Source organism: Paramisgurnus dabryanus, chromosome 15, assembly GCF_030506205.2.
Source record: "Paramisgurnus dabryanus chromosome 15, PD_genome_1.1, whole genome shotgun sequence".
In the NCBI taxonomy this organism is placed as follows: Eukaryota; Metazoa; Chordata; class Actinopteri; order Cypriniformes; family Cobitidae; genus Paramisgurnus; species Paramisgurnus dabryanus.
This window is the reverse complement of record NC_133351.1, coordinates 15730941-15744840: the sequence shown is the minus strand read 5'-3', so window position 1 is coordinate 15744840 and position 13900 is coordinate 15730941. Positions and strand designations below refer to the sequence as shown.

Here is a 13900-nt window from a genome sequence, read left to right as displayed (position 1 = left end):
TGTGGGGAGGGGCATTCAATGACATTCTGGACCTCTGATAGGATTTGATAAGTTTCAGCTTTAAAAGAGCATTTCACCCGTAGAAACATTAATCTTTATTGAAAGTGTTATATTTGTAGTCGAAATGTAACATACATTTAGAATTTGGTGCCTATTTTACAGAGAAAAGGGGTGTTTGTAGTCTCATTCCCTCAACAAAGACATTGCACTTCCTTCTTTCAATGATGCAAAATGATGATTTTTACATCATTGAAAGAAGGATGTGCAACACTGAAATCTGTATTTCTCCTGTCTCAGCGGCAACTGAGGAAATGATGCATGACCATTCAAAAACATGACTGGAGTTCTAACTATACAAAGCTTAATGCAAATGGGTGAAGTGTCCCTTTAAAGCTGTCACAGAGGTTGACCCCAAATATTTAAAAAATAGTGTCTGATTTTAAATATTGCAAATCTATGAGTTTGACACCCTATATCCATTTGTTGCACATGTCATTATGCACAACTGATCAAACTTTAAAGGAAGTTAAAAGAATCAATCTCCTTGAATAATTCTAGGCATAAGATGCCCAAAAAGACTCAATTAACAAGATAAGGTACAACACACAGTACTGTATCAGCAACATGTCTTAGAAATTAGCCATAGAGATTCCCTATGCTGGTCAGCAGCTACAATCATATAGTTAGGTTTGATTTGTGTAATCAAAATACATTATTTTATTATCTATACAATGAGTTATATCCAGTGTTATCCAATTAACATACTGTAATTAAACGAGTGACATATACTTTAATCCTTTACAAATTTCAAGTCTTCTATTAAGTTTTCTCGACGTGGGCACCATTCTTACCTCTCTCTCTCTCTCTCTCTCTCTCTCTCTCTCTCTCTCTCTCTCTCTCTCTCTCTCTCTCTCTCTCTCTCTCTCTCTCTCTCTCTCTCTCTCTCTCTCTCTCTCTCGTCAAATTATCCTGCACGAGAGCGCGTTCTTGAAGTTCAAAGGAAAAAGCGCGTGTTTTCGCGGCAATTGCGTCACCCAATTCGCGTCATTTGAATCGCCCCATGCTAGGACGCGTGTCTTTACATTGACTTAATCTGCTCGCGCAAATCCTTTATCTTGTTCCCTTGCTTCACGTTTTTTTCCCTTTATTCTGCTCCAGACGGATAGCTTTGTCTTTGTTTTAAATCAATGGTGGGCATATAATATGCGCATCGTTACCAAATCACTCTTCTGCGTCATGCACGCGGCCGTTTCTAAATTTGAAGGCTGCAACCTCCGGATCATGTCGCATATGCGCGCTGCATACGTCATCAAGCCTGATTTATTTAAGTTAAATAAGCATTTCATTTGCAAGTCATAAGCATAATATAACAATTAACCATTAACTAAGAATAATAGTCAACATTATAATTGTTAATATTCTAAAATACGTTTTTATGACGCATATGCAGCCTACAAATGTGACCTCTGAAGGCTGCAGCCTTCGGATTGAGAAACTGCCTGCATGTTGTCCGAGTACATATCAGTGATTTAAGAAATCATTAAGTATTTTTAAAAACCCGCACAAATTCGGAAGTTTGCAAATTATTTAAATTATAGCGTCTTGTTTTCATTAAACATAATAATAATTTTTCTTTGATATAATGGTTTTAAATAATTCTGAGATCAAGGGGGCCCTCTAGTGGTGCGGGGCCCTATGCAAATTGCATACTTTGCGTATAGGAAAGACCGGCACTGAGAAAGTTAGAGTTATAAACAAGAGTGAAGAAGATTAAGAGGGAGGGTAGAGATGAAGAGAGTAAAGAAATAGAAGCTGAGGAGAAGGAAGAAGAAGCTCAGGAAAAGATTGAGGATAAAAGTAAAAAGAAGCACAAAAACAGAGATCCACAGCCCCTACGCTCCCTGCAAGTAAACAAGGCATCAAACAGACAAATGCACAGGGAGAGCCTGAAGACAGGATAAAGAGATCAACAGAATCTTCATGGAAAGGGATGAGCAGCCAGTGCTCATTGAGCTTTGATACGATGTCTAACTACAATTTCTGAATCTTAAAGGTGGGGTGCATGATCTCTGAAAGCCAATGTTGACCTCTGAAATCACCTAAACAAACACGTCCCCACCCCAATAGAATCTAGACTTTCTTTTGATAAACCTGCCCCACACATACGCAACCCAGGCAACGATGTTGGTTAGTAGACATGCCCCTCACTGCTGATTGGCTACAAGTGTGTTTTGGTACTCGGCCGACTTCTTTTTCCAAAGTGTTTTTTCAAAAATCATGAACCCTGCTTTTAAATGATCCCAAAGGTCATGTTAATACCTGATGTAAAAATCTGATCCGATCAAAACCAAGCAGATCCTTATTATGCTGTATTTAACATTGCCCGTTGCCCTAAATTTCTGGTGTAAATGGGGTCACATAAAACCTAGCAAAGCCCCTTAAAAGTAATGATTCATGAGTGTTCAGTTAAGCTGCCCATTATCCATTGATCATTATAATGATATTTATTTGTGTACATTTTAAAGTGTAAGGTCTGTACATTCTGTTTAATTGTGTAGTAGCCATATATACACAATTTGTATTATGGTTTCGTGTTAATTTTGCTAAAGAATGTACAGTGTGTAGCTAAGTGTTTCTATTATGAAGAGGGTTTAATAATAATAATAAATTAACAAATAAATACAATCCTCTGTCACTGCGTTTTAATTTTTCGAGTGTTTTTTATTTTATTTTACTAGAACATCATAGTTTGTCTCACATGTGCCATTGCAAAGTAACCAAAGATGTAGTAGCCTACTTTTTACATAATATGAACATTTTATATTGCATGTGTCTACTTAAAAATGTGTGCATGTGCTGTCTTTCTTTCAAATAAATGCCCATTTAATGATTTGTATCTAATACAATGATATCCGTTCATTTTACATATTTTAAAACTTAAACTTTCAAGGCCGTTTACGACGTTCGGACAGTACACGCGCAGGTCTGTGTGCGCGCGCTCTCGTAGTTCTCTACGGCAGGAGGCGGGTCTCGGGCTCGTGCTCTGACTTTAATACAGGAATGCACCGGAGGTCTCCAGCAGCTCCTGTACTTCCTAAAGATGGACACCTGGATGTGTGTTTATGTGATAGTGTTACTACTGTTGTCCGAGAGCTTCGCGTATGACGGTAAGACATTCATCCAGAATCGTCGGTTTGAGTCGCGCGCTTTGATTTGTCAAAATATTTTCAGCAAAACTTGTTAAAGTAATTCAAAGTACTGCAAAAGTAGATAAAGTAGTTGTTCATTTGAGAGTTTTCAGTTGTTGTTTCTACAACAAGCTGTAATGTATGAGGCACAGTAGATTTAAACAAAGCTATGAGTGTTTACGTGGACGCTTTGGGGGCTAAAGTTAGGGGCTAAAGAGAGGGGTTTCAATACCCTTAACCTAGAGGGAAAATAAAGACACTGGACTCTTTCATACAGTTTTTGTAAAATGATTTGTCACTGTGCACATCTGCTCAACAGAGATGACAAAAAAGTTATTTGAAACTATAGCCCTTGTAAAGTAATGAGCGACAGATAAATAATGTAAGTTCTCCTGGAAGTGGGTCAGCTGTGTTGAGATGTGTGCTTATTTGGCTGAAATGGTGCAGGAACTAAAAGAAAAAATCTGCTAGTAAGCCCAAACATCACTTCTTGCTTTCAAGGCTAAATTCTGTCATCATTCAGCCTCTTCTGGCTTGTGTCATTTTAAATCAGTATTACACACAAGTGAAGAATATTGCAGATTATTTTTATATATAAATACATACCACCAGGGGCTGTCAAGCTTAAAAAAAGAATAATAATAAAATAATCCACCAGAAGCTTGCCAATAGGATAAGAGAAATAATATTGTTTTTCTTTATTAATAAGATTGTTTTACCCCACTGGGGTAAAAGACACAGGGAAAATTATATATATATATATATATATATATATATATATATATATATATATTATTGCAGTGTATGATGTGTAATATTCCAGTATTGTAAACATTCTTTAAAATATCTTGTAATACACATATTTATAGTATTTATTTAGACATTTGTAATTGTCTGTGTACACACTGTGACAGTTTGTGTATACAATCCTTTTCGCTGTTCATTTTCAATCACATTCCCCCTTTGCACCGCAGCACCTTCAAGCCTATGGTTTCTTGGCCAAGTTTTTTGTGTATTAATTCAAAAAGCGAAGTGTCTCGCTTGGACTCGCTTGAACACGTTTGCGCTTTCTGTATTTCCTTTGCTGTTGGAAGCACAATTTAGGCAGATTACTGGGACCACACTATAGATGCAGGTTGTATTGTGGTGGATGAACTATTTTGTCTAGCCTATATATTCCCATTTCGTCTAAATCTATGATTTTCAGAACATCAAACTGCAGGAAATTACTAAGTTTTGACTTGCGATAAGTAGTTGACATAACTCATAAAAACAAGTTGAAATGATTAAATGTAATTAGTTAAGTTAAAGTAACATAAAAATATATGTTGATTTTATATTATTTTTTACAGAAAAATTGTGCTTGTATGAAGTTGTGGTTCATGCACTTGTGGACCATTGTGGTGCATTTAGAAGGACAACAAAACCTTGGGTCAGATGGTGTGTTTATGTACGCATGTAAACTGAGCGCCAGTTAAAGAAAGTATCATTGTTTTATTGTTTATTCACAAAGACTGGGTGGCTGTTTGTGTTGTGCGTTTAATAGTCTTGTGAACACAAACACAGGTTTTTACGTGATATACACATAAGACGGAATAAACACTGTCCTAACCTGAACCAGCATGTGCATTTGCTTTTGTGCATCTATGCATCACTTTCCAATATTCAGTAAGCTTAAGTTAATTGTTTTGTGCATCAATAGCGGTTTTATTTTTTGTATGAGATGCATACAATAGAAAAAGGCCATTGGAGGACAATTTGGTGTTATGTTGCTTTATTATTTAAATATGTGACAACAGTGACATAATTTTAAACTTAAATAGTTGGATAGAGCCTTGCCTGAATAGCCGTAAGTATGAAGGTTATTTGAACTTCATCTAGCATTCATCTAGCAGTTTAAAGAGAGATTGCTATGGTGTTTTGGGTGGTTGGTAGATGGATAGAGAGAGAGCATGTATACACACTTGAATTCAAGAGTCTGAGCCAGTCTTTAAACATTCGGTCTCCGTAAATCTATGGGATTTCTTGGATTTTGGTAGACATAGCTGGAAAGCTCTAGGAGTAGCTATAAAATCCTACACCTAAGTTTGTACAATAGCAGTGTGTTGGTTATCTGTGATGCTAGAAATGTTGCAGATGATGAACAGGGGGAGCCTGAGGGATCTTTTATGTTCAGCATTGATGACTAATGACTCTTCCAGCCAGGAGTGAGTGGTTTATATTTGTAAGTTGCGAAACGTTTTGTGATCCCCCAGGATTGAGAGTATAAATGGTTTGGTAGAAGTCAAATTTTCTGTAAGTGGAAAATCCCTCCTTCAAAGTATGCTGTGTATGTATCTATGTGTATGTATGTGTGAATCTGTGCCAAGTCTGTGAGTATTCAGAGTTACACAACGTTCTGCTGAGCTAAACAAAATGGAACAGGAAAACTCCTCTGCCAACTCGTTCAAACACATACACCTACGCACAGACACACATACATATGGAGTGTTTTCCATGATAAAAGTTGGAAAACTGCAGTCCTGTCATTATTTGCCTTTAGCTCAGCATTAACATTCTGTCTGTCTGTCTCTCTCTCTCTCTCTCTCTCTCTCTCTCTCTCTCTCTCTCTCTCTCTCTCTCTTTCTGTGTGTGTTCTGGTATGTGCTTTACTGGTATATGTAGTTTACTTCCGGTGTCTTCGTAAACCAAATGTCTTAAAAACATACTAAATTGTAAATTTTTATAATTTAATAATGTCAAAAGTTTCCTGTGAGGGTTAGATTTGAGGTTAGCGGACGGGGGTAGAAAATACAGTTCAAATACAATATAAAGTCATTACATCTATGGGAGTCCCTGTAGACCACATAGCACAAGTGTGTGTGTGTGTGTACTTTTATATGTGGTCTACGAGGACTTGTCCCATCATAATATGCATAATGACGTGTATTCAGACTATAAAGCCTATAAAAATTTCTCTAATTTCTGTATTTATCATATATTTATGAGAATATCTCTTTTCATATTCAAATAATAAAAACCTTTGTGGTTTGTAGCTGCATGAAAGTGATTAAATGATGACAGAATTATCATTTTTTTTCGGTGAACTGTTCCTTGGTGAATCTCTTGAGTTCTTGTTATTGCATCAGAGCGAGCTTTGATCAGACTTGCTGTATGATCTGCCATCTACTTCCACACATGCAAGAGCAAAAAGAACAGAACCAAAGAGAATAGAGGAAAGAAGCAAACCAGCGGCGATTTATATGCGCAGAATGCACGCTCTTGTTTTTTGTGTTTGATCCGTGTCTAGGAGGGCGACCTGTGGGTAATAGGGTTTTCCATGATTATTTGAATGGGTTTAAAGGGCTCATATTTAATTTCACTTGAGCACTGATGGTGTGTTTTCAGATTGCAGTAAGTATGAGACACTGAATTAGATGGAATAGAGCACACAAACGTGTTTCCTTTGGAGGCCATTTATGTTTTTCTGCAGTACGGTGACTGCTGAGTAAATTACACGGTGACTTCTGCGAAGTAGCCTCGGACGTTCAGTGTAAATAAGCTAAAATTTGCAACTACTAATCTGGTCTCTGAATGAAGCCATGCCAACATCTATTCCATCTATTCCTACCGTGCCAGTTTTCTAATATAATAATAGATGTTATTTTTGTGGCATGCTATTTTTACTGCTTCTTTGCATGACACACTGTAATTCACTTCACTACCTGCAGGAGGCGTTGTTGCATTTGATGCCGTATTGTAGTCATAAATGCAATAAGCCCATGTTCAGGACAATCCATATTCATTTCATCCACTCTCAGACTGAACATACGAATCGAAAATATTACAACAAAACATTCTGGAGCAAAATGAAGTTTAACATTGTTTTATCCGAGTGACCCAGGATGCTTAGATTGTAATACAGTTGAATCTGAGATTGTTTCTTGCTTGTGCTGTCCTCAACTATTTTACAGGCTCTGGATACTGGCCGTACACAGATGATGAAGATGTGCGATACACAGGTGAACACTTAAACACACTTTCACACCCATACTGATCCACAAACACCAACAACATGAATCCAGTGTTCACTCCAAAAACCACCTTTACCGCATCTTTACTGTGCTATCTGAATGCAAACCTTTAGCTACGCCTCTATCTGCCTGCTCAGATCTCTAACTGCTTCCTCTTATTTTCTGCCTGTGTATCTTTGTTCATATTTCCTTCATGCCGGGTTGAATGATGGCAGCTGTCAAGGTAAGTACATGAAGTATAACACCACGCGTTTATATGAAGAGCTCAGATGCAAAAACTTTTAAGTACGTCTGACATGTTTTCTTGTAAATGAGCATTTCTTATCAGGCTCTTAGATTTAAAGCCCCGCTAACCTAAAAAATGCACTTTTAAATGTGTTTCTAGCAAAAAATGAGTTGGCAGTGTGTGTGCAGAAACATCTTGTAATAATACAAATCCATCTATTCTTAATTGTATAATCTCCTTTAAACCGCAACAGTCAAACAGGCTGTTGGGGATCCGCTTTCAATGTGATGTCACATTGATTACACCCCACCCATGAACGCTTACAGACGCATTATGAGCGCGTAGTTCAACCTTCTGCCACAGAGACACATGTTTTGATGTAGTCAAAAGCACATGTATATGCGCTCTACCTCCTACTTTGCATACAGGGAACTGAAGCTTTCTTTGCATTTAAAGAAACATACACAAAAACAGTGCGTTTTTGCCACCAATGGCCATGTTTAACATCGTATAATGAAAGATCTGTGGTGTATTTTGAGCTGAAACTTTAAAGACACATTCTGTGGATACCAGAGACTATTTTTATATTGCTGAAAACAAATATGTTAGGGGTCCTTTAAGTTGGGTAATTTCACTTTAATGGCAATGATTAGGCTATTAGTCAGTTATTGAAATGCCTTTTTTTTTACAAATGTCACTTTTGTGTCACGCTATTTCATTGGCATTAAACAATTTTGACTGTGTTTCACTGCAAAACCCTCAATCTCAAGTCACTCTTCACTAAAAGTAAAAGATAAAACTCATGCACCTTGTTGTTCATCTTCTCTTCCATGTACTTAGAGGACTTTGCTGCGGATTCTGCCACAAAACAGGTTTTCTGAAAGACCTGATGCTGGAATTAGTGAAAGTATTTGATGAATGTATAATACGTGCCAAGGGCATGATGATCAGTCATCATCTATTATTATCTTTGATGGAGGTGGCGTTTAGCCTCTTTGCATCTGAGCTCTTCATATGCTAGTATAAAATGTTTTGGTGTATTAGATCAGTGGTTTTCAAACTGGTGGCCGCAAGATGGTGCCAGGGGGGCCCCAGTTTTATGGCATTTTATGAAATACATTAATTTATCATGAATTCTGTGTAATTAAACCTAAAAAAAAATAATGCTACTAACCAAAAGCACTACTTTTTTGTATAATTTAATGTTTTTTTTATTAAAACGTTGAGTTTTAGAACAGTTTTTTGTCACAAATTTTCTTTGGGGGGCCGCGAAGGAATGCACCGTACACAAGGAGGGGCCGCATGCTGAAAGTATTAGATGACAGTAGGTCTTGTTTGTATATTCATGATGGTATGATGGTGTATGTCCCTTTATCAGGTGTGCCATGGTGCGCCCCGGTAAAGGTCAAACATGGGCACGTCAGCTGCCAGACGCCACGTGGAGAGCGTTACAAGAACGTACTGGGAACCCGGTGCAAGATCCGATGTAAGACGGGCTATGAGATGCACGGCAGCAGCGAGATCTTATGCATGAACAGCAAGCAGTGGTCAGGAAACTACGCTTGCAGAGGTCTGACCACCATTGACTCAACCTGTTATAAAATCATGTGTATATAACATGTATACAACCTAAATATAAGATTAACCTGTGGATGCTGATATTATTTAGTCTCTGAAATAGGAAATGCAGATGTTTTCACAAGTTTTAACAGATTCATTTTAACAATGTTTCATTCCTGGAATCAAATGGAATTGATAAGTTTCCTCAATTTTTCATTTATAGGTCAGACAAACAGATATTCATCTGAATATGCTCCACAATATGTTTATTTAGATATTTCTATAGACCTATAGAAGCAAATCTGTATGAAATTTAGTTTTAACTGAGCAAAAGAAACCATTTAAATTTATTGGTTGGTTTTGAATAGCTCAAACAACACAACATTTAGCACAACCCGATGCATGCCAATCAGCAAACGTATATCAATTGCACTGACGGCAGTAATTGTCCATTCAGAATCCATTTCAACCAAGGCATGAATTAATTATGTTTGCAGAGGTCCGCTGTCCTAAACTGACCATGCCGTCTAATGGAGGATATAAGTGTTCGGACGGGTCTTACTTTAACTCACGCTGTCAGTTCTTCTGCTCGCCGGGGTACACCATGCGTGGAGACCACAGCGTCACCTGCCAGAGTAGCAGAACGTGGAGCGGGGGCAACAGTGTGTGTCTGGGTGGGTGAAACAGTCATTCAACACTATATTTTCACATACACAAAATCAATAGCTGCTGCAACTATTGCGTTTTCTGTATCAGACATGGATCCTCCTGCTATTAAGTGTCCTAATGTAAAGGAGAAGACAGCTGAACCTGGAAAACTGACAGCCAAGGTCACATGGGACACGCCAGAGGGCAAAGACACAGCAGATGGCATCTTAACAGAGTCAGTGTAGCACACAAACACCAGTTTATAATGCGACAATACATTAGCATGTGTGCACATATGTGAACCTGTCTGTGAAATCCAAGTCTCATAATCAAATTTTAAGATTAGGAGCATCAAAATTTCAGTATAATTTCAATCTTTGACATGACCTTCCTCAGTAAATTTTCAAGAAATCAAGGTTATATTTTCACAAAATGTTCTTTACATTATGTAGGAGACATGTTTATATGAAACATATTATATTATAATATGACTATGTTAATTCATCATTTTAGCCAGCACCAAACAAGTAGGATATTCAAACTGGTCTAAATGTTTTTCATGAGGTTGCACATTTAAATCAATTTTTTCACTTGTCAGTGTTGTGTGGACGAGACTGAAATTGTTTCTCTGTGTGTAGTGTTGCATTGAAAGGAAAGCCTCCAGGCACTCACTTCCCAGAAGGGAATCATAAATTATCTTACACTGTTTTTGACCGGGCTGGGAACAAAGCGACCTGCCGATTCAATGTCCGAGTGAAAGGTAAGTCATGTATGATGCTCTTTAAAGGAAAACACCACTGTTTTTCAATATTTTACTATGTTCTTACCTCAACCTAGACAAATGAATACATACCTATTTTTATTCAATGCGTGCACTTCATCTTTGCACAGCGTGTAATGAATGTGTTAGCATTTAGCCTAGCCCAATTCATTCCTTAGGATCCAAACAGGGATGAATTTAGAAGCCACCAAACACTTCCATGTTTTCCCTATTTAAAGACTGTTACATGAGTATTTACGCGAGTAAGTATGGTGGGACAAAATAAAACGTGGTGATTTTTTAAGAGGATAAAAATTGTGGTGTTTTCCTTTAATTTATGAGTAGATGGGAAGCAAAAAAACAGGAGGCTACGGAAATTGAACTACTGATGCAAAAATGCAGCTTAAGTTTTGAATGTTTGCATCCAGAGGACGTGTAGTTATGATGTGTCTTGCAGTGCGTCGCTGTACTCCTCTCTCTATCCCTGACAACGGCTGGATGAAATGCGACAGCGCGGGTGATAATTACGGGGCCACGTGCGAATTTCGCTGTCTGGGTGGTTATGAGCTGAGGGGAAGCGCTGCCAGGGTCTGTCAGTTTAACATGGAGTGGTCTGGCCTGGAGACTTCATGTGTTGGTATGTATCACACGTTAACACCTGATAAACAAATACATCAGCTATGCAAGAGATGCTTTCATTATTCCTAATACTGTATGTTCTCATGTCGGATTAAGTAGTATTAAGTAACAATTTTGTTATGCCAGCTCAACCCCCTTGACCTAAATGATTTACTTGAAGTTCCGCCAGAGATTTTAAGTAAATATTTCAAAAATGTTATACCAAATTACACGTTTATTTTTCATCCATTTTAAAGTTTTTATCAGTAGTATTTTACTTTTGTTGTTTCCACCTGTTATTGGACCTTTATCTGGTAATTTTCTATTATTGGTACATAAAACGTATCTGTCCATTTTGCATGGGTTCTCAGTAATGGTCACACAACATGCAGATTAAACAAATAAATTATATATTTTAGTTAGTAAGTGCTTATTTAGATTTTTTTTTTTTTGATTAATGGGATAGTTCACCCAAAAGTGAAAATGAATTTCTTTTTTTTTGATGAACACAAAAGAAGATATTTTGATAAATGATGGTAAGCACACAGCTGATGGTAACCATTGACTTCCATAGAAGGAAAAACAGATATCATGTGGGTACTGTCAACTGTGTGCTAACCATCATTTATCAAAATATCTTCTTTGTCATTTTTCACAATACTTCTATAATATTTGTTTTCCTACTATGGAAGTCAATGGTTACAATCAGCTGTGTGCTAACCATCATTTATCAAAATATCTTCTTTGTCATTTTTCACAATGCTTCTATAATATTTGTTTTCCTACTATGGAAGACAATAGTTACAATCAGCTGTGTGCCTCATTTATCAAAATATCTTCTTTTGTGTTTATCAGAAAAAAATTATTCATACAGGTTTAAAACAACATGAGAATGAGAAAATTACTACAGAATTTTCATTTTGGGGTGAACTGTCCCTTTAATTCACGAACCCGCTGCAATTCCCCCACCAACCACCAGGGATTTGCAAACACCAGTTTTTGGGAAACCCTACCTTGTGCAATAAAATACAAGCTTATTATGAGTAAACCCCACAATCCATACATAATTGTCCTTATGGTTAGTTTATCACTCTCTGACTATCGTTTACATTATTAACAGCAATGAATATTAATGTTGGTGTGAGGTCCGCTGCCGCTCTATTGGATCAGTTCTATGAGAAACGGCGACTTTTGATAATCTCCGCCCCCTCGGCTGCCAATCACTACTACAGATTCCAAATGACAAATTTACAGGTAAGTCGATTCTCTATTTCTTTATATTTTATTTTTTTCGCATAAAAGAAAAAAGGGGTGATAGATGTTGCTGTGTGTTGGTGTGAGCCAATAAAGAGCATTTTATTGAACAAATGTTTGTATATTATGATCCTATACGTAATGTTTTGGTCAATTCACCCAGAGAATGGGTGAATAGAAATGTTTTTATATCTTGTAAACGTTTATTTGGTCAACCTTTTGGTGTGCATTAGCATATAGATGGATTCAAAGCTTAAAGGCATGGACTAAAAGTCACAAAATTTCCATTTTAATGTAATCCTCAAGGAACAGGAATAGATAAGGAATCATAACACAAGTCATCTACAATAAAAGCGATAGAAATTAAAAAATCTTATACAATTGCAGCTTATGCCATAAACAAGTGCAGATGCACGGATGAAATGTGTTGTGTGTGTGTGTGTGGTTCAGCATGCACAGTGTGGTCTGGACCTGAGACATGTGACGGTGATCGAACTGGTGGGGGTGTATCCAGCTCAGATTGGTCGTATCAGGCATAGACTTATTCCTCCAGGATTGTCCCTACAACTCAGGTACTCCCAATAGGTTGCTTGACCAACAGCATTGCATTAATATTGCTTTAAACATATTCTTTATCTTTCTATAATGCATAAATATGTATGCACAGATCCACATCAACATTGCATTTTTAATCTCTTGTTTTTGCTGACAAGCAACCACTAGTATTTCCTTCTGGAACGGCAAACTTAGTTATGCTTACTGCATGGACTTAAATTTGGAGTTTATTGGCTAATTATTTTGGCCCGTCTGTAGGTGTGTAACTGAATCTGACCTAAATGTGTGTGTTTTGTATTTGTACAGGTTGCTACTCCAGCTGTCTCAGAACTCATTTAACATGGTTCTGCTGGATAAACAGGGTGTGGATAAGCAGCGCTACACTTTCCCAATCACAGCAGCAGAGATCTTTACCACCATCGATACCCTTCCTCTGCGTACCGAGGAGGCCTTGCTACAGAAAGAGGCTGGACACAACTGCTAGATACACACACAAACAAACGACATTCTGCATCATTTATAAGCTTGTTTACCCATGGGGATCTCAATTTAGGTCCCCAAGGTGACACAAGTCCTCACGAGTCTGTGTGCATTCAGGTTGAAATCCCCCACCAGGATACAAAAACAAGTATACACGCACACATACAGTTTTTGATTTTTTTTCTACTGGGTACAAAGCTGAGAGTGTCTGGAGCTCCTAAATCTGATCACACATTGAAAACATAAACAAATACACATGCATTTGTATAAACACATTTGTATAAACAAACACACATTTTTAAAATCGAATGCATGAGTGAGTCTCTGTTGTTGTCTTTTTTTATAATGCTCTGCTCTATTATATGTCTTATGTCTCTATTTATGTCAAAGTGGAGAGTCTGCATCTCTCAAGAAATACTGCCAATGTTATGTTAAAGTAATAAAGGCTTTTTAATGATTGAGATCATGGGGCTCACTTTCTTAAAATGCCAGTCTTGTTTATTTTACTTTGCTGAATAAATTTGCGTGCGGAAAAGCTTTTTCCTACCCACAGTAGCCTAAATATAAGTCACATTCTCATCAGTACTGTATATGTGAA

The 13900-nt window shown here is 37.3% G+C and overlaps 1 protein-coding gene across 1 annotated transcript; it reads left to right on the top strand.

Moving 5' to 3' along the window:
- Window positions 1-3010: 3010 nt before the first annotated feature.
- srpx (sushi-repeat containing protein X-linked) lies at window positions 3011-13763 on the top strand. Its single transcript, XM_065251717.1, has 10 exons — window positions 3011-3167; window positions 7142-7189; window positions 8806-8997; window positions 9485-9661; window positions 9744-9870; window positions 10274-10395; window positions 10853-11032; window positions 12134-12267; window positions 12718-12839; window positions 13129-13763. Exons 1-10 carry the CDS (start codon window positions 3101-3103, stop codon window positions 13304-13306), a joined length of 1347 nt encoding a protein of 448 aa, XP_065107789.1. The 5' UTR covers window positions 3011-3100; the 3' UTR covers window positions 13307-13763.
- The last annotated feature ends 137 nt before the right edge of the window (window positions 13764-13900 follow it).

Excerpts from the sequence above, each read along its gene's own strand:
- srpx (XM_065251717.1), top strand. The coding sequence starts at position 3,101 with ATGGACACCTGGATGTGTGTTTATGTGATAGTGTTACTACTGTTGTCC. Across the intron at positions 9,871-10,273 it reads GCAGATGGCATCTTAACAGA|TGTTGCATTGAAAGGAAAGC; the intron begins GTCAGTGTAGCA and ends CTCTGTGTGTAG. Across the intron at positions 12,840-13,128 it reads GGATTGTCCCTACAACTCAG|GTTGCTACTCCAGCTGTCTC; the intron begins GTACTCCCAATA and ends GTATTTGTACAG.